We start from the raw sequence: 23,035 nt of genomic DNA on the forward strand, positions 1-23,035 counted from the left end.
GGGGGTGATTTGCTGCAGGAGGGACTGCTGCACTTCACAAAATAGGTGGCATCATGAGGAATGAAAATTATGTGGATATATTGAAGCAATATCTCAAGACATCAGTCAGGAAGTTAAAGCTTGGTCGCAAATGGGTCTTCCAAATGGACAATGACCCCAAGCATACTTCCAAAGTTGTGACAAAATGGCTTAAGGACAACAAAGTCAAGGTATTGGAGTGGCCATCACAAGCCCTGACCTCAATCCTATAGAAAATTTGTGGGCAGAACTGAAAAAGCATGTGCGAGCAAGGAGACCTACAAACCTGACTCAGTTACACCAGCTCTGTCAGGAGGAATGGGACAGAATTCACCCAACTTATTGTGGGAAGCTTGTGGAAGGCTACCCGAAACATTTGACCCAAGTTAAACAATTTAAAGGCAATGCTACCAAATACTAATTGAGTGTATGTAAACTTCTGACTCACTGGGAATGTGATGAAAGAAATAAAGCTGAAAGAAATCATTCTCTCTACTATTATTCTGACATTTCACATTCTTAAAATAAAGTGGTGATCCTAACTGACCTAAAACTGGGAATTTTTACTAGGATTAAATGTCAGGAATTGTGAAAAACTGAGTTTAAATGTATTTGGCTAAGGTGTATGTAAACTTCCGACTTCAACTGTAAGGGTGCTGCTCAAGAAATGTATCATTAGCATTCAAAAGGTTTAATTTGTGCTATATGCCTTCGGTTCTCAGTGGATATCACAACTGTCTGATTCCATGCATGCAGCCCTCAGGTTTGAGCTCGCTCTACTCTAGCGGGCATAACATTAATAATCTAGAAATAACATTGAACATGTCTTGTGTATTTTGTCAAACAGGAACGCATGTTATGAGGTCCCTTTGTCGACCCTGCAGGAAGTTCTGAAACATAACTGCAGTGGACAAGTCCAGTGCCACAGGATGCCATAGGTACAGAGTGATTCTGTTACTGTGTGTGGTGTGATGCCACAGTGTGTCATCGTGATTCATTCCATTTAAGTGGCATCATTACACTGCCAAAATAAACGGGCATAGAATAGGCACTGTAGCATATAGCATCTATATATAGTATATATACAGTGGGGGAAAAAAGTATTTAGTCAGCCACCAATTGTGCAAGTTCTCCCACTTAAAAAGATGAGAGGCCTGTAATTTTCATCATAGGTACACGTCAACTATGACAGACAAAATGAGAAAAAATCCAGAAACTCACATTGTAGGATTTTTTATGAATTTATTTGCAAATTATGGTGGAAAATAAGTATTTGGTCAATAACAAAAGTTTCTCAATACTTTGTTATATACCCTTTGTTGGCAATGACACAGGTCAAACGTTTTCTGTAAGTCTTCACAAGGTTTTCACACACTGTTGCTGGTATTTTGGCCCATTCCTCCATGCAGATCTCCTCTAGAGCAGTGATGTTTTGGGGCTGTCGCTGGGCAACACAGACTTTCAACTCCCCTCCAAAGATTTTCTATGGGGTTGAGATCTGGAGACTGGCTAGGCCACTCCAGGACCTTGAAATGTTTCTTACGAAGCCACTCCTTCGTTGCCCGGCGGTGTGTTTGGGATCATTGTCATGCTGAAAGACCCAGCCACGTTTCATCTTCAATGCCCTTGCTGATGGAAGGAGGTTTTCACTCAAAATCTCATGATACATGGCCCCATTCATTCTTTCCTTTACACGGATCAGTCGTCCTGGTCCCTTTGCAGAAAAACAGCCCCAAAGCATGATGTTTCCACCCCCATGCTTCACAGTAGGTATAGTGTTCTTTGGATGCAACTCAGCATTCTTTGTCCTCCAAACACAACGAGTTGAGTTTTTTACCAAAAAGTTATATTTTGGTTTCATCTGACCATATGACATTCTCCCAATCCTCTTCTGGATCATCCAAATGCACTCTAGCAAACTTCAGATGGGCCTGGACATGTACTGGCTTAAGCAGGGGGGACACGTCTGGCACTGCAGGATTTGAGTCCCTGGCGGCGTAGTGTGTTACTGATGGTAGGCTTTGTTACTTTGGTCCCAGCTCTCTGCAGGTCATTCACTAGGTCCCCCCGTGTGGTTCTGGGATTTTTGCTCACCATTCTTGTGATCATTTTGACTCACAGGGGTGAGATCTTGCGTGGAGCCCCAGATCGAGGGAGATTATCAGTGGTCTTGTATGTCTTCCATTTCCTAATAATTGCTCCCACAGTTGATTTCTTCAAACCAAGCTGCTTACCTATTGCAGATTCAGTCTTCCCAGCCTGGTGCAGGTCTACAATTTTGTTTCTGGTGTCCTTTGACAGCTCTTTGGTCTTGGCCATAGTGGAGTTTGGAGTGTGACTGTTTGAGGTTGTGGACAGGTGTCTTTTATACTGATAAGTTCAAACAGGTGCCATTAATACAGGTAACGAGTGGAGGACAGAGGACCCTCTTAAAGAAGAAGTTACAGGTCTGTGAGAGCCAGAAATCTTGCTTGTTTGTAGGTGACCAAATACTTATTTTCCACCATAATTTGCAAATAAATTCATTAAAAATCCTACAATGTGATTTTCTGGATTTTTTTCTCTCAATTTGTCTGTCATAGTTGACGTGTACCTATGATGAAAATTACAGGCCTCTCATCTTTTTAAGTGGGAGAACTTGCACAATTGGTGGCTGACTAAATACTTTTTTTCCCCACTGCAGCTGTGCATTACTGCAGCTTTAATGGCAGATCAGTAGTGTAAATATGACCTAAGACAATCGCAATAAACTATTTATAAACCATTTGTCATTCCTGCCAAAAAAAGTATGTTTGAAACATCAGTGTAGGAGTGATAACACATGTCCAAGTTTGGATGTCCTGGTGACATTTTCATGTTGTCAAGTTGATCATGACAATGCCTGACATGACAATGACCTCCCATTCTGTACAGGCTTAGACAAAAAGCATCTGACATTGTTCGTCTGGGTATGATAAGTACTTGTTTGATAAATAGAGACTTCGAGAGCTCTATTTTGACAGTAAACGGTCTTCTGAGAGAACAGACTGCATTTGGAGGTTGATTGATTGAATTTATTAGACAATTTTTTAATACATACATAAGGGCGCTCCAGCCAGTGACGCCTCCACATACGATTTAAGAAAATCATCAAGGATAACACAAGGCTTAAAAGCTTATTTCCATTTTGGTCCTTTTGGAGGGGGAGGGGGGATGCAGCAAGGTTAGCCGGCAATGGTAGTGGCAATATACAATGACAGACAAAATTGTTGTTTGTTTCATAACATGAGATACAGTTCCATAAGGGCGCTCCAGCCCAGTTTCCTAATGAACAACTATGGACTGGTACATCTCCCTTGTCTCACATGGAGGATCATTTTTTAAAAATAGTAATTAAGAATCCACGTCTTGAGGCGTGAGAGATGTGTCTATTCTACTGTTAGCGTAGCTGGTTGTGTAACAATATCTGGTATCTGCCCTGCCTTCTAGAAGCCTTCTACAGTATACGTTCTATACCAAAATAACTGCATTATAACTCTAGAGAAACAGCACCAGTATACTAATACATCAACATTTGTCAAGAGCTGTCTTTTTTCAGATTCACTTTCCATTGGATATCATCAGTCTTTTACTCTGACCCTCATCAGCTCATAACTCTAACTAACAGCATTCTTTTAATTTCCCCCTTCTAGACTATCCTTCCTTCCCAACGGAAGCTACAGTGAAAACAGCAGGAGGATTTTATCCAATGAGCTTGAATCTCAGGACTCCATGGGTGGACTGTCTATAGCCCAGAGATAATGACCTAAACCTGCTTATGTCTTACACCAGTTGAACAAGTGAAATACAGTATGTATTAATGGGGACATATGGTCATCACAATGAGATTCTGGTCTGAAGGACTTGAGGACTACAGTCTGATAGTGAAGAAGTCAATCATTTGCTTATTGAATTACCAGATCATGGTTTATGAATGTACTGTGTAAAAGCACTGTCCTGTCAGAGGGTTTTTTCCCCAGGTGAAGACAAATCAGACAAAGAAGATACATGAAGAGATCAAAAGCCAGTTAGAGTGCCTGTGGAATGAATTTGAGCATTACGCCAAGATGTAGATTAATATTCTACGGGTCCCTATGAAGTTACAAGCTATTGTTGTTAGTGTAACCAGTTGGCCCACCAGTTTTGTCAGTGTTCCCCCTATATGCATTTTACTAGCATCGCACCGCCGCTGCTAAATCGTGGCCTACACTGCAAAAAAATAAAAAATCATTTTGGGGATGGTAAAACGTTTTAAATGTAAACTTCAACGACTAAAACCAGATAAGGTATGTATAAAAGATTATGGAGCAAAACATTTTTTTAATAAGATAATCTTTGAGAACTAACAAGCACCAAAATAAAAACTCCCGCGACCGGGAGACCCATGGGGCGGCGCACAATTGGCCCAGCGTCGTCCAGGGTAGGGGAGGGAATGGCCGGCAGGGATGTAGCTCAGTTGGTAGAGCATGGCATTTGCAACGCCAGGGTTGTGGGTTCAATTCCCACGGGGGGCCAGTATGAAAAAATAAAAAAAGAATGTATGCACTCACTAACTGTAAGTCGCTCTGGATAAGAGCATCTGCTAAATGACGTAAATGTAAATGTAGACAGTCAGGGAGAATCTGAAATTCCAAAAATGTCACGGCATTGATTTTGTTACGTTTGTGTCACTCAGATAGCATAAGAACAAGGCATAAGGCATGGCAAAATGTATAGAATTGTAGGAAACTCGCTTTAAAACTGTAAACATTTTCTCTCTGCCCTGTGACAAAATGTGTCGAATTGCAGGAAATTTCCTTTAAAACAGCAAAATGTCTGCGTCCAAGAGGGCGGCCTCTAAAACCGGCCACACCCACTACCATAACCCCCCGCTAAATTTGCCACCGCTGCTGAAAAAAATCCTAGGGGAAACACTGTGGATGAAAGCATCTCATTCCTGGTAGTGACTTGTGTATGTTAATTAAGGACAATGGCATTTAATTATGTCAATCAATTTAGCATTTACTATTTATATGCAGTTTTGACTCTGACAACCATTTCATGTACATTTTAATCTGAAGAGAACTGATGGTATAAAATACTTATTTACAACATTTTATTTATTTCAGCTTCAGAAAATAAGGAGCAATGTATTGTTACTATGTGACAACTTTTTAGTCAGATTTCTTTTTGCATTGTTGGATATATTATTTGTGATAATAATAATAAATGTGTAACTTCACAATTTTGTGTGCCAAGAATTCAGCAAATAACAAAATTGCTTTTCGAGTGGATCAGGGTATTATTCCAACTCATTGCTGTCTGTAATCCAGCCTTGGATTTATGATCATGCAGCCTAGACAAATTGATGGAGACAACTGAATAGCAAACAGCTTTAATTGCATAATACTGTGTTGCCTTGAAAGCATTTAAACATGTTTGACCATGATGCTATTATTTCAGTGAGGCAATTACACAGCAAAAAGCCTCTTCTCCCTTTTCATAAATGACTAACTTGATTATTCATGATAATTACATGGTTTCTACAATCCCACTCATCGGTCAAAGGTAGAGGAGTGCTTTACCTCAAGGTCAATGATACAATCCAGGATTGACTGTGCAGAAGAGGAATTCATATTCTCGATAACCACAAGTTTACAGGGCCTGGTTCAATTTAAGGACTCTCGCTCTAACTGAACACTCCCCCATATGAAAAAAGACAAACTCTCCTCTGGTTTAATGTGTATTATGATTTACCGTAGATAAAAACTCAAGACAGGTGTCATATTGAAATATATATATATTTATTAATTGGTCAAATATAAAAGAAACCAAGTAAAATGCACGTTGACAAGACAAGGCACACGTCAAGACAAAACACATTGTCAAGACCGTATGTGCAGTAAGAAAAGTATATTTTCAAGAGAGCAATATTTACATACAGAAAGAGCTGCATGTAGTTCTGCTGGAAGGTCTGTATCGAAACAGGATGCTTCCTCTGGTGGAGCCTGGCCATTTATAAACAAGTCAAATATTTATAAGGAATATCAAAGTACTGCATGTAACATCCAAGGGGCTCTACCTTCAAAAAAGTATCAAACTTGTGCATCACTTCCCTGGACGGCAGAGTATTAATAACTGGAAAACATGGCTTTATGACAGTTTCATCCACACCTGACACATACAATTGCAATTTACATTTACTAGTGCAAGACGTACAAGTCCCTTTCGACCTATTCACTTCCATACAGAGTGTCAAAAATAAGAATTACTATACAAAAGGCTAAATTGGTCAGATTTCAAAGTAACAGCAACTACCAAAAATTATTTACATCAAGATATCAAAGACTTGTCCCTTGAAGCTTGCATTACCTGAAATGCTCACTGACCATTACAAACACCGGCCGTATAGCCACGAGAGGAGAGGAGTGCCAAGTGGACACAACACAACCTATGAGGGGTGAACTGCACACACACACACACACACACACACACACACCTCTTAAAACATTGGGTCCATCGTGAGAAAATCAGAAAAGGTCCTTTGCTGTCGAATTGAAAACTGCGTCATTTGTCTTTTTGGACAGGTCACCCTGGGGGGAATGAAAGATACATATTTTAATAACAGATATACCCCCAGCCCACTTTTTAAAAAGCAGTCTAGAGGAGTAAGTAGTGTCATGGAATGGATTATTGAAGTACACAGTGACAGCAGCGTAGAAGGCTGGTCTTACAGTGAAGTAAACTTGGATCGATCACCAAACCTTTCTGCAGAAAAGCCAAAGATAAAGCCTTGAACGCCTATTATTATGATTGTTTTGAATTCATCTTGCGCTGCTGGCGGTAGGTGCACTTGATTCAGAAGCCCTGCGCGCCAGGTAATCAAAGTACTCCCATTATGAACCATTTAATTTGTCTGAAGGAACAAACTGCCTACCCGGCGGACCAGGAGAGCTAAATCAAGTGCGCCTACTGCGCTGGCCAATCGAATTGCTCAAATCACCATGCCTACAGCTTCCATGACCCCCAACCTACATGAGATTTTCCAACTTTTAAAACCATGATCAGAGAGAGACTGTTAAAGAATACAGTGAGTATGATGGTTTCAAGTTTTTATTCAGCAATGTCAACACTGTTTTTATTCAAAACCTTTACAAAATGCGCTTCACCCTACTTCCACTCCCACCAGAACTGCAGCTGCAATGAAGGAGTAGCCAAGTGTATCGTCAGGCCTGCGCTTTTATTATTATTAGCAGCTCGTCGTGTCTATTTTAATATCGAGAAATATTTCACTTTCTCTGGTCATAAGAACATGAATTTGTGCATGCGGCAGAAATTATGTGGTGCGATTCGAGTTTCGCCAACAGGTGGAAGACAGTGTCCCCTCTCTCTGGTCAGTCTCAACAGAGGAAAGGAGAGCTTTCTCCCTCCGCTGAGACTGATCATCAGATAGCAGCTAAAATGTATTATTTTAATTTATGCTCAGCTGGGCCTCGCAAGTGATACAACTGATCTATTTTGTTATCAAAGCTAGAGTTTTTTAATATAATATGTCTGAGAAGAACAAGATTGGCAGTCCAAGCATAGCCAATATGCTGTGATAATGTATTAGGCCTACTGCACAAACCTCATTCCTACAGAAGTGTTTTTATTAGGTTCATGTTGCATAGGCCTACATTTAAATCATGTTTTTAAAGAATTCCAAGCGGTAGATCTCAACTTGCATTTTGACTCCGAAAGTTATCTTGACTCAGAAAAGGTTGGTGAACACTGAGTTAGAGTATAGTTTAAAAGGCTGGTCTTACAGTGAAGTCAGAGTAGCTGATGTCAACAGGTTGTTTCCCCTCTGTACTGTTGTACTCCTGCAGGGGCGTTCTCTGACTATTGCTGCTGTTGCTCCTCTCAAGGGACTTGGTTTTCTGCTCAGCCAATGAGTGGACAAACAAACACAGCACACCAGGGTCAACAAACTGAGCATGCAACACACTTCCTCCCAGCAGCCTCTGCTAATCCATTTGAAGTATTATATTTTTGCATCTCTTGACCAGAATGATTGACCTTGGAAAGAAGTTAGATTCTAAAGACAAGTTTTGATTTTGCTGTCAATATTGTTTCTTATAAACCTAAGTAGACTGTGGAAAGTGGCCGAATAGCTTACCGCTCAAATAAGCAACATTTTATAACAGCATCACCTAGTGGTTGTTTTAATAGTTGTCCAGCTATATAAAATGGAAGATGTTGACCATCCAAGTTGGATATATGTGTGCAAGCACAAGAACCAAAGATGGGCCATAGTTTTGAATGAGTGCTGTGTTTGTGTACCTGCATCTGAACCTGGGAGATAGGAGGCTTGCTGCTGGGCACACTGATGAAGGTGCTGGATGAGCTGCAGCTGTAGGACCGCACCATGGTAGGCTGGGTAGGAGTCTGCTGAAAGGACAGCAATGGGGGTCAACGTCAAGACTGGTGACAATAGTAAAGTGACCAATTGGTTTTGGAGGGGAGTGAACTAGCCCTATGTGGACCACTGCTAGTTACTGTACCTTCCTGATCTTGTTGGGGGTGGGGGCGTTCATCCCTACATGGGCCCTCTTCGTGGGAGTTTTGAAGAGAGTCATCATTTCCCCCTTCTTTGATGTCTGCAACACAGAGGCAAACAAAGCCTCAGTCACAGACCGGTCAATAACAAACAGTGCCCCAGAATGGTCAAATCCCTGTTTCCCACCATTGCCATTCGGCGGTTACACATGCTGACCACCAAACTGTGTACAAGTCTATTTTAATCCAACTTCAGCACAGTAAGTTTTAGAATTGGCCTTTTGCACATGGGAACAGGGAGATCAGGTTTTATGATAGTTTGTAAAGAAACCCCCCTGAAGCCTCTATGGACCAGTACTGGGCTGACTGGGGAACACTGCTGGGTCAATGGGAGAGCATTAAGAGGGCCTGGACTTACAGCGGCACGTTCACTCTTCTCCTTGCCCCTCTGCTGTTTGTGCTCCTCCCATTGGCTGGAGATATAGGTCATGACTCTCTGGCCCTGGACCAGGAAGGCAGAACCCTGGTCCTTCTCCCAGCTCTCAACACCCATCTTCAGCTCTTCCTCCAACTAGGCAGATCACATAACAGGGAGGATCAACATCACTTTTCCTTTGTCAAAAGCCTTTATATACACTTCACTGGCATTTAAACTGTATATGTAATTGGCATTTTACACAAGGTGACAACCTCACTGACGCCATCATATACTCAGCATACAGTGGGGTAGCAGCATACAGTGTGGTGAGATTTGACCTTGAATAAACTGCACATTGGATGCTCCAAGTGAGCGGTTGTGAAAAGAAGCCATGCTGATTAAACGCTCGATTGCCTCATCTCAGCAGGAGGCGGTGATCTTTTGATTACCATCAACCATATTGCTGCCACTTTTCATAGACATTACATTTTAAATGTACATTATATTTCAAAAATATATATACACAGAACAAAAATATAAACGCAACATGTAAAGTGTTGATCCCATGTTTCATGAGCTGAAATAAAGGATCGCAGAAATTTTCCATTCGCACAAAAAGCTTATTTCTCTCAAATTGTGCACAAATTTGTTTACATCCCTGTTAGTGAGCATTTCTCCTTTGCCAAGATAATCCATCCACTTGACAGGTGTGGCATATCAAGAAGCTGATTAAACATCATGATCCTTACACAGGTGCACATTGTGCTGGGGACAATACAAGTTTGCAGTTTTGTCACACAATACAATGCCACAGATGTCTCAAGTTGAGGCAGCGTGCAATTGGCATGCTGACTGCAAGAATGTTTTAGAGAATTTGGCAGTACATCCAACCGGCCTCAACCACAGACGTGTGGGCAAGCAGTTTTCTTATGTCAATGTTGTGAACAGAGTGCCCCATGGTGGCGGTGGGGTTATGGTATTGGCAGGGATAAGCTACGGAGAACGAACACAATAGCATTTTATTGATGGCAATTTGAACGCACAGCTATACCGTGACTTGATCTGAGGCCCATTGTGGTGCCATCCATCCGCCGCCATCACCTCATGTTTCAGCATGATAATGCACGACCCAATGTCGCAAGGATCTGTACACAATTCCTGGAAGTTGAAAATGTCCCAGTTCTTCCATGGGCTTCATTCTCAGACATGTCACCCATTGAGCATGTTTGGGATGCTCTGGATCAACGTGTACCACAGCCCTACTTTATTATTTTTTTTTATCTCCCCCTTCCTCCAACTGCCATATAAGGTTATAGACGGACATGTTGATGCATCAAATCCAGCCTTACCTTTGGCAACATCTTCTGAACTTTGACCCTCTCTTTGGCCTCTTTGAGAAGGGCTCCTCCTCTGTTGGAGAAGCGGTTTGGATCATTGGCCTTTTTCTGCAAAGAGAGGTTTAAAAATTAGATGACACGTTTTCTATGTCAAATGACATAAGAATTAAGAAATTCTGCACCACACTGAACATGTATCAGAAATAAGAGCAGCTAGTATCTACTGTGGATATTTCTTATGGTTTTCAATCAAAAACACATTACATGCATCAAGCGGTGCACAATTTAAAAATGTATTTGCAATTTATTTCATAAACATAACTTGACCGCAAATTCCAGCATTACCTCAAAGTCCTGGAAGAGGGCCCAGTACTTCTCCCATTTCTCCAGGACCTCCAGTAAGGGTTTAGCCTGGTCGTAGTAATTCTTAATCTTCAATAGCTCGGCATCATGCAGCGCCAACAATTCCTCTGTGAAGTCATCTAGGGAAAGACGGATCGGTTCGATCAGTATGTATGTGTTTTGCGTGTGAGTGAGAGAATAAGTATTTCCAGCATTGTTCTACCCACCGTCACAGAAGTGGGCATTGAAGGTTTCACTCTGCTCAGGGCCCTGGTTGCACTTGTCCCAGAGAGCCACTAGTTCCTGTCGGACCTTGTCAATCACATCCTCCAGCATGGCTTTCTGCAGGACTGTCAGACGGTCCACCTCCCCCTGCCACTGGATGGGACAACAGGGTCAGGTTCAGTAGGAAGAAAAATAAAGGCAAAGCTCAGAAACAGTGACACGAGGAGGTACCATCTGAACTCATTCATTAAGAAACACATTTCATTTTCTGTATGCCCTAATGCAACCCCAGTCCTGAAACCCTCATATTAAACACCAATGGTATTCACCAAGTCAGTGTTTCCCAACTTCGGTCCTCCAGTACCCCCAACAACACACATTTTTGTTGTAGCTCCGGACAAATTCACCTGATTCAACTCATTGAGGGCTGACAAGTTGATTTGGGTGTGCTGGTCCTGGACTACAACAAAAATGTGTGCTGTTGGGGGTAATGGAGGACTGGAGTTGGTATACACTGCCCTAATGAACACTAGCAGATTCAGGACCGTCTCAAACACTGTGGTGTGCTAGCACCATTGTAGAGGTATTCTCTGTTAGCCAATTCTGGGGAAACATAATAGTTATGGTGCCATGTTTACTGTTTTGCACAATGGTGTGTGGTATGCAGGTGAAGCTTCGTCCAACACAGTGGTGTGTGGTATGCCGGTGAAGCTTCTTCCAACACAGTGGTGTGTGGTATGCCGGTGAAGCTTCGTCCAACACAGTGGTGTGTGGTATGCCGGTGAAGCTTCGTCCAACACAGTGGTGTGTGGTATGCCGGTGAAGCTTCGTCCAACACAGTGGTGTGTGGTATGCCGGTGAAGCTTCGTCCAATACAGTGGTGAAGGAGAGGTATAAAGGAGGAGTCAGTTCCAACCTGTGTGATTTGGTCAGAAAGGGTACCCTGCACGCTCTCCTGGAACGCAGTGCGATCTTGCTCTAGCGCTTCCAGACGATTCCACAGGCACATGGCTCGTTCTTTCAGCTCAGCCAGAGTATTCATCAGGGAGTCCTTCTTGACCTCCATCTAAAAAAATAATACACATATAATAGGTCAAAAGTCCTGGAACCAAAACATCAAAAATCTTTGAGTAATCATTTGTAGGTTTTATCAAATTATTTTCAGTACCTGGGACAACAGCAGTTGGAGGGCTTTGATGTTTTCATGCGTGAGCAGGAATATCTCCTCATTGTGACACACCGACTCTTTCTCCAGACTGGTTTCTGGTTCATGACCCATGTCCTCCATGAGCTGCCTGATGTCCTCACGCAGCCCTGAGAACACCTTTGCACGACTCTTCTACAGAACAGGGGAAGGGAGGGAGGGACAAGAGATTAGATGCTTTCAACAAAAGACAAAAAAAAAAGACTTAAAAGAAGACAAATTAATAATGTGTGCTTAGTAATACTTGAGTCAGGTATTCATGACATTCACACCAAACAGTATTGCAATACCTTTTCTTCAGTGAGGGTCTTGAGGTGCTCCCGGAGCTCCTGCAGCTGTGTGCGTGATGGCATGCTGCCAGTCGGGACATAATAGGGCGTGACGCACAGCTCCACGCACAGCTCCTTATCCTGCTGCTGCAGTCCGTGTAGCTCCTTCAAACGCTCCCCCTTCTCCTTGGTCAGAACCTCCACACGCAGACGCAGGTTCTTCTCCATCTGGAGGACTGTCAGACCCTCCTCCAACTGACAGGTGGACAAGATGGAGACAGGAGGTTAGCACAAAGGAAGGAAACGAGTCAAGGGGTGGAAGCCGCTAAACTATTGCGACACAACCCCTTTAAAGGCCGACCTTTACTGCTGTTGTTAAGCCTGAAAAAAGTACCACTTACTTTGTATGGATCCATTGACATTTCCAAACACAAGGTAACCAACTGTTTTTCAAAAGTGATGATATTGGTTCGGATGCGGTGCTTCAAAGCTTCCTCCTCTGTGATCATGTCATTCAAAAGGCCCTTTAGATTAGGAAAGGAATGTCATATCAAGTCTTAATTAGTTAGTTGACAAGGCTTCCGTTTCATTTTCAGTTAATCTGCATTTCCTGTTTTCTAAAGCCTCACCTCAATGTGTTTCTTCACCGTCTCCATCCGCTCTACCCTCTGCTCCTCCATGATGCCCATGCTGTCCCAGATGTCCACCAGCCTGGCCATGGCATGGTTTATACCAGTCACTAGCGAGAAAGCCAGGGCTTCACTGCAGAGATGAGTGACAAGACAATCACATTTGGTAACTTCAGCTGGCTAGGTAGCCAGCTAGCAAACACATTGCCTAATAAATCTGACTATGATACCAATTATTGGTATACAGTTTGAAACCAAGCACTGCAAAACTATAACTTTTTTTTTAGGGGGTAGATCAGCTTTAATATTGCAGATAGATTGTGGCTTCCATCAATGTACAGTGGGGAAAAAAAGTATTTAGTCAGCCACCAATTGTGCAAGTTCTCCCACTTAAAAAGATGAGAGAGGCCTGTAATTTTCATCATAGGTACACGTCAACTATGACAGACAAATTGAGAAAAAAAATCCAGAAAATCACATTGTAGGATTTTTTATGAATTTATTTGCAAATTATGGTGGAAAATAAGTATTTGGTCACCCACAAACAAGCAAGATTTCTGGCTCTCACAGACCTGTAACTTCTTCTTTAAGAGGCTCCTCTGTCCTCCACTCGTTACCTGTATTAATGGCACCTGTTTGAACTTGTTATCAGTATAAAATACACTTGTCCACAACCTCAAACAGTCACACTCCAAACTCCACTATGGCCAAGACCAAAGAGCTGTCAAAGGACACCAGAAACAAAATTGTAGACCTGCACCAGGCTGGGAAGACTGAATCTGCAATAGGTAAGCAGCTTGGTTTGAAGAAATCAACTGTGGGAGCAATTATTAGGAAATGGAAGACATACAAGACCACTGATAATCTCCCTCGATCTGGGGCTCCACGCAAGATCTCACCCCGTGGGGTCAAAATGATCACAAGAACGGTGAGCAAAAATCCCAGAACCACACGGGGGGACCTAGTGAATGACCTGCAGAGAGCTGGGACCAAAGTAACAAAGCCTACCATCAGTAACACACTACGCCGCCAGAGACTCAAATCCTGCAGTGCCAGACGTGTCCCCCTGCTTAAGCCAGTACATGTCCAGGCCCATCTGAAGTTTGCTAGAGTGCATTTGGATGATCCAGAAGAGGATTGGGAGAATGTCTCATGGTCAGATGAAACCAAAATAGAACTTTTTGGTAAAAACTCAACTCGTCGTGTTTGGAGGACAAAGAATGCTGAGTTGCATCCAAAGAACACCATACCTACTGTGAAGCATGGGTGTGGAAACATCATTCTTTGGGGCTGTTTTTCTGCAAAGGGACCAGGACGACTGATCCGTGTAAAGGAAAGAATGAATGGGGCCATGTATCGTGAGATTTTGAGTGAAAACCTCCTTCCATCAGCAAGGGCATTGAAGATGAAACGTGGCTGGGTCTTTCAGCATGACAATGATCCCAAACACACCGCCCGGGCAACGAAGGAGTGGCTTCGTAAGAAGCATTTCAAGGTCCTGGAGTGGCCTAGCCAGTCTCCAGATCTCAACCCCATAGAAAATCTTTGGAGGGAGTTGAAAGTCCGTGTTGCCCAGCGACAGCCCCAAAACATCACTGCTCTAGAGGAGATCTGCATGGAGGAATGGGCCAAAATACCAGCAACAGTGTGTGAAAACCTTGTGAAGACTTACAGAAAACGTTTGACCTGTGTCATTGCCAACAAAGGGTATATAACAAAGTATTGAGAAACTTTTGTTATTGACCAAATACTTATTTTCCACCATCATTTGCAAATAAATTCATTAAAAATCCTACAATGTGATTTTCTGAATTTTTTTCCCTCATTTTGTCTGTCATAGTTGACGTGTACCTATGATGAAAATTACAGGCCTCTCTCATCTTTTTAAGTGGGAGAACTTGCACAATTGGTGGCTGACTAAATACTTTTTTTCCCCACTGTAATTGTCTGCATCATTTCCAATCCCCCATATTTTTTTGGTAAAAAATAAAATAATTATCATATACTACCAGTCAAAAGTTTGGACACACCTACTCATTCAAGGGTTTTTCTTTATTTTTCACATTTTTTTTTTTACATCATAGAATAATAGTGAAGACATCAAAACTATGAAATAACACATATGGAATCATGTAGTAACCAATAAAGTGTTAAACAATTAAAAATACACTGCTCAAAAAAATAAAGGGAACACTTAAACAACATATCCTAGATCTGAATGAATGAAAATCTTATTAAATACTTTTTTCTTTACATAGTTGAATGTGCTGACAACAAAATCACACAAAAATGATCAATGGAAATCTAATTTATCAACCCATGGAGGTCTGGATTTGGAGTCACCCTCAAAATTAAAGTGGAAAACCACACTACAGGCTGATCCAACTTTGATGTAATGTCCTTAAAACAAGTCAAAATGAGGCTCAGTAGTGTGTGTGGCCTCCACGTGCCTGTATGACCTCCCTACAACGCCTGGGCATGCTCCTGATGAGGTGGCGGATGGTCTCCTGAGGGATCTCCTCCCAGACCTGGACTAAAGCATCCGCCAACTCCTGGACAGTCTGTGGTGCAATGTGGCGTTGGTGGATGGAGCGAGACATGATGTCCCAGATGTGCTCAATTGGATTCAGGTCTGGGGAACGGGCGGGCCAGTCCATAGCATCAATGCCTTCCTCTTGCAGGAACTGCTGACACACTCCAGCCACATGAGGTCTAGCATCGTTTTGGATTAGGAGGAACACAGGGCCAACCACACCAGCATATGGTCTCACAAGGGGTCTGAGGATCTCATCTCGGTACCTAATGGCAGTCAGGCTACCTCTGGCGAGCACATGGAGGGCTGTGCGGCCCCCCAAAGAAATGACTGACCCACCGCCAAACTGGTCATGCTGGAGGATGTTGCAGGCAGCAGAACGTTCTCCACGGCGTCTCCAGACTCTGTCACATGTGCTCAGTGTGAACCTGCTTTCATCTGTGAAGAGCACAGGGCGCCAGTGGCGAATTTGCCAATCTTGGTGTCCTCTGGCAAATGCCAAACGTCCTGCACGGTGTTGGGCTGTAAGCACAACCCCCACCTGTGGACGTCGGGCCCTCATACCACCCTCATGGAGTCTGTTTCTGACCGTTTGAGCAGACACATGCAAATTTGTGGCCTGCTGGAGGTCATTTTGCAGGGCTCTGGCAGTGCTCCTCCTGCTCCTCCTTGCACAAAGGCGGAGGTAGCGGTCCTTCTGCTGGGTTGTTGCCCTCCTACGGCCTCCTCCACGTCTCCTGATGTACTGGCCTGTCTCCTGGTAGCGCCTCCATGCTCTGGACACTACGCTGACAGACACAGCAAACCTTCTTGCCACAGCTCGCATTGATGTGCCATCCTGGATGAGCTGCACTACCTGAGCCACTTGTGTGGGTTGTAGACTCCGTCTCATGTTACCACTAGAGTGAAAGCACCGCCAGCATTCAAAAGTGACCAAAACATCAGCCAGGAAGCATAGGAACTGAGAAGTGGTCTGTGGTCACAACCTGCAGAACCACTTCTTTATTGGGGGTGTCTTGCTAATTGCCTATAATTTCCACCTGTTGTCTATTCCATTTGCACAACAGCATGTGAAATTTATTGTCAATCAGTGTTGCTTCCTAAGTGGACAGTTTGATTTCACAGAAGTGTGATTGACTTGGAGTTACATTGTGTTGTTTAAGTGTTCCCTTTATTTTTTTGAGCAGTGTATATTTGAGATTCTTCAAATAGCCACCCTTTGCCTTGATGACAGCTTTGCACACTCTTGAAATTCTCTCAACCAGCTTCATGAGATGGTCACCTGGAATGCATTTCAATTAACAGGTGTGCCTTCTTAAAAGTTAATTTGTGGAATTTCTTTCATTCTTATAATAATATGCCATTTAGCAGACGCTTTTATCCAACGCGACTTACAGTCATGAGTGCATACATTTTTTACCTATGGGTGGTCCCGGGGATCGAACCCACTACCCTGGCGTTACAAGCGCCATGCTCTACCAATTGAGCTACATCAGTTGTGTTGTGTTGTGATAAGATAGGGGGGGTATACAGAAGATAGCCCTATTTGGTAAAAGGCAAAGTCCATATTATGGCAAGAACAGCTCAAATAAGCAAAGAGAAGCGACAGTCCATCATTACTGTAAGACATGAAGGTCAGTCAATACGGAAAATCTCAAGGACTTTGAAAGTTTCTTCAAGTGCAGTCGCAAAACCATCAAGCGCTATGATGAAACTGGCTCCCATGAGGACTGCCACAGGAATGGAAGACCCAGAGTTACCTCTGCTGCAGAGGATAAGTTCATTAGAGGAGTTACCAGCCTAAGAAATTGCAGCCCAAATAAATGCTTCACAGAGTTCAAGTAATGTATATAGTATACATCTGCAATATTAAAGCTGATCTAGCCCCTAAAAAAACAAAACAAATTACAGGTAAAAAATAAAATAAAGACATCAACATCAACTGTTCAGAGGGGACTGTGTGAATCAGGCCTTCATGGTCCCATTGCTGCAAAGAAACCACTACTAAAGGACACCAATAAGAAGAAGAGACATGCTTGGGCCAAAAAACACGAGCAATGGACATTAGACGGGTGGAAATGTGTCCTCTGGTCTGGAGTCCAAATTAGAGATGTTTGGTTCCAACTGCCGTTGTCTTTGTGAGACGCGGTGTGGGTGAATGGATGATCTCTGCATGTGTAGTTCCCACCGTAAAACATGGAGAATTAGGTGTTATGGTGTGGGGGTGCTTTGCTGGTGACACTGTCGGTGATTTATTTAGAATTCAAGGCACACTTAACCAGCATGCCTACCACAGCATTCTGCAGCGATACGCCATCCCATCTGGTTTGGGCTTAGTGGGACTATAATTTCAACAGGACAATGACCCAACACACCTCCAGGCTGTGTAAGGGCTATTTGACCAAGAAGGAGAGTGATGGAGTGCTGCATCAGATGACCTGGCCTCCACAATCACCTGACATCAACCCAATTGAGATGGTTTGGGATGAGTCGGACGGCAGAGTGAAGGAAAAGCAGCCAACAAGTGCTCAGCATATGTGGGAACTCCTTCAAGACCGTTGGAAAAGCATTCCAGTGAAGCTGGTTGAGAGAATGCCAAGAGTGTGAAAAGATGTCATTACCTAATTAATTGGCTATGATACCAATTATTGGTATACAGTCACACCAAGCACTACAAAAACTTGGAAAGTTTCCTTATAAGCCAGAATGTTGTATAAAATTACATTTGCACTTACTCTACTGGTTGTCTTTGCGGTTGGTCCTTCAGCTGGTCAAAATATCCACAGGAAAGTGTTGTTTAGCTGAATTTTTAGAGCGCCGGTACTGGCGTTGAGATATCTGTCACATGCGTATACCATGCAAACACCTGCAAGACTTCTGTTGCATGCATGCATCCTCTGCATGTACTTCCGTCTTGTGCATGTGCCTTAGCCGATGAGCAAACAAGTATTGACTGCCACACAGAGATCCGCGGTTGTCTGTTTAATAACATTTTCCTGTGGATATTTTGTCTCAAACACGTCGCAGACTATTCAGATTGAAATGGCAAGCGTGGAAACCATATAATTAAAATGTACTACAACTTCCGTTTAAGAACCCAACCGCGTTCAACAGACAAAACGTTTAACAGAATCGGCATAATGAATACACCCCTGGCCCGGGAAGATGTAGTTTGCAATGGGTGAAAAGTGATTGCATTCATTGGCGAAGTTGCCTCAAAACAAAAGTGAGATTAAGCACGTGGAGTAAAGAGTACGAGTCTGTTTTCACATGCAAAAGTGATTGCTTTTGATGAAAACGCTCTGCCTTTCCAATGAAATCTAGTTTGCAAATGTGAATATATACTTTATGGAAAGGAGTTGTACAGTGAGGGAAAAAAGTATTTGATCCCCTGCTGATTTTGTACGTTTGCCCACTGACAAAGAAATGATCAGTCTATAATTTTAATGGTAGGTTTATTTGAACAGTGAGAGACAGAATAACAAAAAAATCCAGAAAAACGCATGTCAAAAATGTTATAAATTGATTTGCATTTTAATGAGGGAAATAAGTATTTGACCACTCTGCAAAACATGACTTAGTACTTGGTGGCAAAACACTTGTTGGCAATCACATAGGTCAGACGTTTCTTGTAGTTGGCCACCAGGTTTGCACACATCTCAGGAGGGATTTTGTTCCACTCCTCTTTGCAGATCTTCTCCAAGTCATTAAGGTTTCGAGGCTGACGTTTGGCAACTCGAACCTTCAGCTCCCTCCACAGATTTTCTATGGGATTAAGGTCTGGAGACTGGCCACTCCAGGACCTTAATGTGCTTCTTCTTGAGCCACTCATTTGTTGCCTTGGCCGTGTGTTTTGGGTCATTGTCATGCTGGAATACCCATCCACGACCCATTTTCAATGCCCTGGCTGAGGGAAGGAGGTTCTCACCCAAGATTTGACGGTACATGGCCCCGTCCATAGTCCCTTTGATGCGGTGAAGTTGTCCTGTCCCCTTAGCAGAAAAACACCCCCAAAGCATAATGTTTCCACCTCCATGTTTGACGGTGGGGATGGTGTTCTTGGGGTCATAGGCAACATTCCTCCTCCTCCAAACACGGCGAGTTGAGTTGATGCCAAAGAGCTCCATTTTGGTCTCATCTGACCACAACACTTTCACCCAGTTCTCCTCTGAATCATTCAGATGTTCATTGGCAAACTTCAGACAGGCATGTATATGTGCTTTCTTGAGCAGGGGGACCTTGCGGGCGCTGCAGGATTTCAGTCCTTCACGGCGTAGTGTGTTACCAATTGTTTTCTTGGTGACTATGGTCCCAGCTGCCTTGAGATCATTGACAAGATCCTCCCGTGTAGTTCTGGCATGATTCCTCACCGTTCTCATGATCATTGCAACTCCACAAGGTGAGATCTTGCATGGAGCCCCAGGCCGAGAGAGATTGACAGTTATTTTGTGTTTCTTCCATTTGTGAATAATCTCACCAACTGTTGTCACCTTCTCACCAAGCTGCTTGGCGATGGTCTTGTAGCCCATTCCAGCCTTGTGTAGGTCTACAATCTTGTCCCTGACATCCTTGGAAAGCTCTTTGGTCTTGGCCATGGTGGAGAGTTTGGAATCTGATTGATTGCTTCTGTGGACAGGTGTCTTTTATACAGGTAACAAACTGAGATTAGGAGCACTCCCTTTAAGAGTGTGCTCCTAATCTCAGCTCGTTACCTGTATAAAAGACACCTGGGAGCCAGAAATCTTTCTGATTGAGAGGGGGTCAAATACTTATTTCCCTCATTAAAATGCAAATCAATTATAACATTTCTGACATGCGTTTTTCTGGATTTTGTTGTTGTTATCCTGTCTCTCACTGTTCAAATAAACCTACCATTAAAATTATAGACTGATCATTTCTTTGTCAGTGGGCAAACGTACAAAATCAGCAGGGGATCAAATACTTTTTTCCCTCACTGTATGTTTCTTAACAATGGATCATGCTGCCTTTGTTGACAACATAACCGAACGGCGCAGATTGGGTTTTCACCGGGTTGTCACTAGTTACCACAGCCAAAATTGACTATATTGTTAAAATCCATGAAAACTAAAATTTGCTTTTTGGTCTTAATTTAAGGTTAGGCATAAGGTTAGCAGTGTGGTTCACATTAAAATCAAATTTTAATTAGATAAATTGTAGAAATAGGCAGGGTTTAGCCATAATTATGACTTTGTGGACGTGGCATTGAGATAGAGGACTCATCTTTGTATCCTTGCCATTATAGTGTCTGTGACAGCATGGGCAGCACCATCACAGATAGAACAATGAGCCAGATATTTCACCGGATGTATAAATGTGAAGCATCTGGTTGGCGTTTTCCTCTCACTACCAAATATGGTGATGAGAGGAAGCCCAGTGGTCGGCAGTAGGAGAAGATTGAGCGAGATGGATTTCACAGAGTAGGCATTCCCTAATGGCAATATGCAAATACATACTAGAATGCCCAATAGGATCTCGCTAGCTCGTGCACTGCACCCCTCCTTGCTTGTTGTGCCCACTAGGACTCATTTGTTCCCATTGGAAACGACAGGCTGTGGTCCATCTTGGGGTAGTTATAAAAATCTTCGGCGCCATTGAGGCTTTTTCTTCTTCACGATTGCCTGATCCCTCCTGATGACCCGGTTGGAAATGGCTCGAATAGGGTCACCAGGAGGGATCAGCCAATGAAGTTGGAAGTGCCACCCAGTTGACTACATTACAACGGTGGAAGCCCTCAATGGCGCAGCCCATGCTAATGATGCCTTTTGGCCACTAGAGAGACCTATATCATTCTCTTTGGGCTGTGGTAATTAGTGTTGACCCCCTCCTGGGTGGGCCTCACTAGTTCTGGTCCATGTGTTGGATCTGTACTATGACGCATAAACATGGACTCGGGAGATCACGTTAATCTGCTGGTTCTAGCAGAGAAAAGTTCGTCAGTACTCAGCAGCATCTTTTACTTTAATGATTAACAAAAAGTGTGTTAAAGCCAGTCACTAATGAAAATGTGTGATGTGGGGATGAATGTAACGATAAAGGGCGTTGAAGACTCCTCGTGCCGCACGTCAAGCTCTGGACCAGGGGTGTTTTCATTGCGCCTATTCTGTTGCAAAACATTTCTTAAAACGGAAGTAAACGAAACGGTGAGGGACCTGAATTTGTCCAATAAGTTAGTTTAGTCTAACTAAGTCGCTCTGGATAAGAGCGTCTGCTAAATGACTAAAATGTAAAAATGTAGTTTGCTTCCGTTTGGTCCTTAAACGGTAAACGTTTTCTGTAATGAATACACCCCTGAACTAGCAAACAACGTTTGCTTGTAACTATTGGTGCGTTCAAGACAACTGGGAACACAGAAAAATACGTGGTAAAATCATGACGTCAGTGATCTTCAGTTCGGAAAGTCGGAGCTCTAGAAAGAGGCCGAGTTGGAATTCTGAGTTAGATGACCATTAAACTATTTCCCAGTCGGAGCTCTTTTTTTCTCGAGTTCCCAATTGCCTTGGACGCATTAAAGTCTGAGATTTACGAGTTCCCAGTTGTTTTGAACGCGGCATAACCTAATTTAACTAGCCTACTAGAGTCATTGTCAGTATCAGTCTGGTTAGTATGAAACTTTCCCCTATCCCTGCAATGCCATTAGCTTTTTGTATTGTGGTAGCTACTTCTAATTTTATTCACACATTGCTACAGCTAACTTAACTAGAGATACTCCTAACAAGTAAAGCTAACGTTAACTCGTTCTAGCCTGGCTAATGATAGTCACTTTAGCTAGCAAACCAAGTCAACTTACCTCCTCCGGCTTGACATAGCTGCTCCGAAAACTAGGTAGCTATTGACGAATATAAATGTTTGACATTAAATCAAAAACACGTGTGGATGGCTGGCTGATTTGAATTGTCAATATAGTGGCGCCGAAGCAATAGCGCCTTTTCAGCTGTTTGTGCTAAAAATTCAAAAATGGTTTCCTTGTTCAAGAAGGGCTGTGATTGGCTATTCAGTCACTAATGACACTCCCCCTTTCGTCCTTTGTTTAGAGGGGCTCTCTGCCTCCATCAAGTGGATAGTAAGCTACATTGCAGTTTCACTTCAGTACTGAATGTAGTAAGTCAAAATACTGTAGCCAGCTATTGCTGATTAGATGGACACATTAGACAGTGCATTCAATACATTTTTAATAAACAGTCAGGAAAGATCACATTGTAATCAATGTCTGTAATATTCTGGACAGATGTTTGAACCTGCAATAGGAAAAGTCACCAAAATGCATGCCAATGCCCATAGTAAACGGTTCTTTATGTCATACCGATGCAGCAAATTGTGAAATGATTCAACAAAGTAGTAGGCCTAGGCTGTATATGGCTGAGCACAGACAAAATGTTACAATGCTACATGTTATTTTGCTAGTTAATAATTGACATACCGTGTGCTGAAAATGGCATTCATTATAACTTCACAGTTTCAAAATCATTAGTCATTTAAGTTACACAATGTATTGTAGTTTATTAAA

At 42.8% G+C, this 23,035-nt stretch overlaps 1 protein-coding gene across 3 annotated transcripts; it reads right to left on the bottom strand.

The window, feature by feature from the left end:
* Positions 1–5,797: 5,797 nt before the first annotated feature.
* Positions 5,798–22,480, bottom strand: LOC121573898 (protein regulator of cytokinesis 1-like). 3 transcript variants are annotated; one of them, XM_045222560.1, is made up of 14 exons: positions 22,319–22,480; positions 12,978–13,110; positions 12,750–12,872; positions 12,370–12,603; positions 12,044–12,214; positions 11,792–11,941; positions 10,878–11,028; positions 10,654–10,790; positions 10,321–10,416; positions 8,972–9,124; positions 8,559–8,654; positions 8,338–8,442; positions 7,821–7,934; positions 5,798–6,608 (listed from the first exon to the last, which is right to left on the bottom strand). In XM_045222560.1, exons 1-14 carry the CDS (start codon positions 22,333–22,335, stop codon positions 6,546–6,548), a joined length of 1,743 nt encoding a protein of 580 aa, XP_045078495.1. In that variant the 5' UTR covers positions 22,336–22,480; the 3' UTR covers positions 5,798–6,545. The 3 variants fall into 3 exon arrangements, with proteins under 3 accessions (XP_045078495.1, XP_045078494.1, XP_045078496.1); XM_045222559.1 differs by having other exon boundaries at positions 8,338–8,445; XM_045222561.1 differs by lacking the exon at positions 7,821–7,934 and having other exon boundaries at positions 8,338–8,445.
* Positions 22,481–23,035: the final 555 nt, after the last annotated feature.

Source organism: Coregonus clupeaformis, chromosome 9 (genome assembly GCF_020615455.1).
Source record: "Coregonus clupeaformis isolate EN_2021a chromosome 9, ASM2061545v1, whole genome shotgun sequence".
NCBI classification, from domain to species: Eukaryota; Metazoa; Chordata; class Actinopteri; order Salmoniformes; family Salmonidae; genus Coregonus; species Coregonus clupeaformis.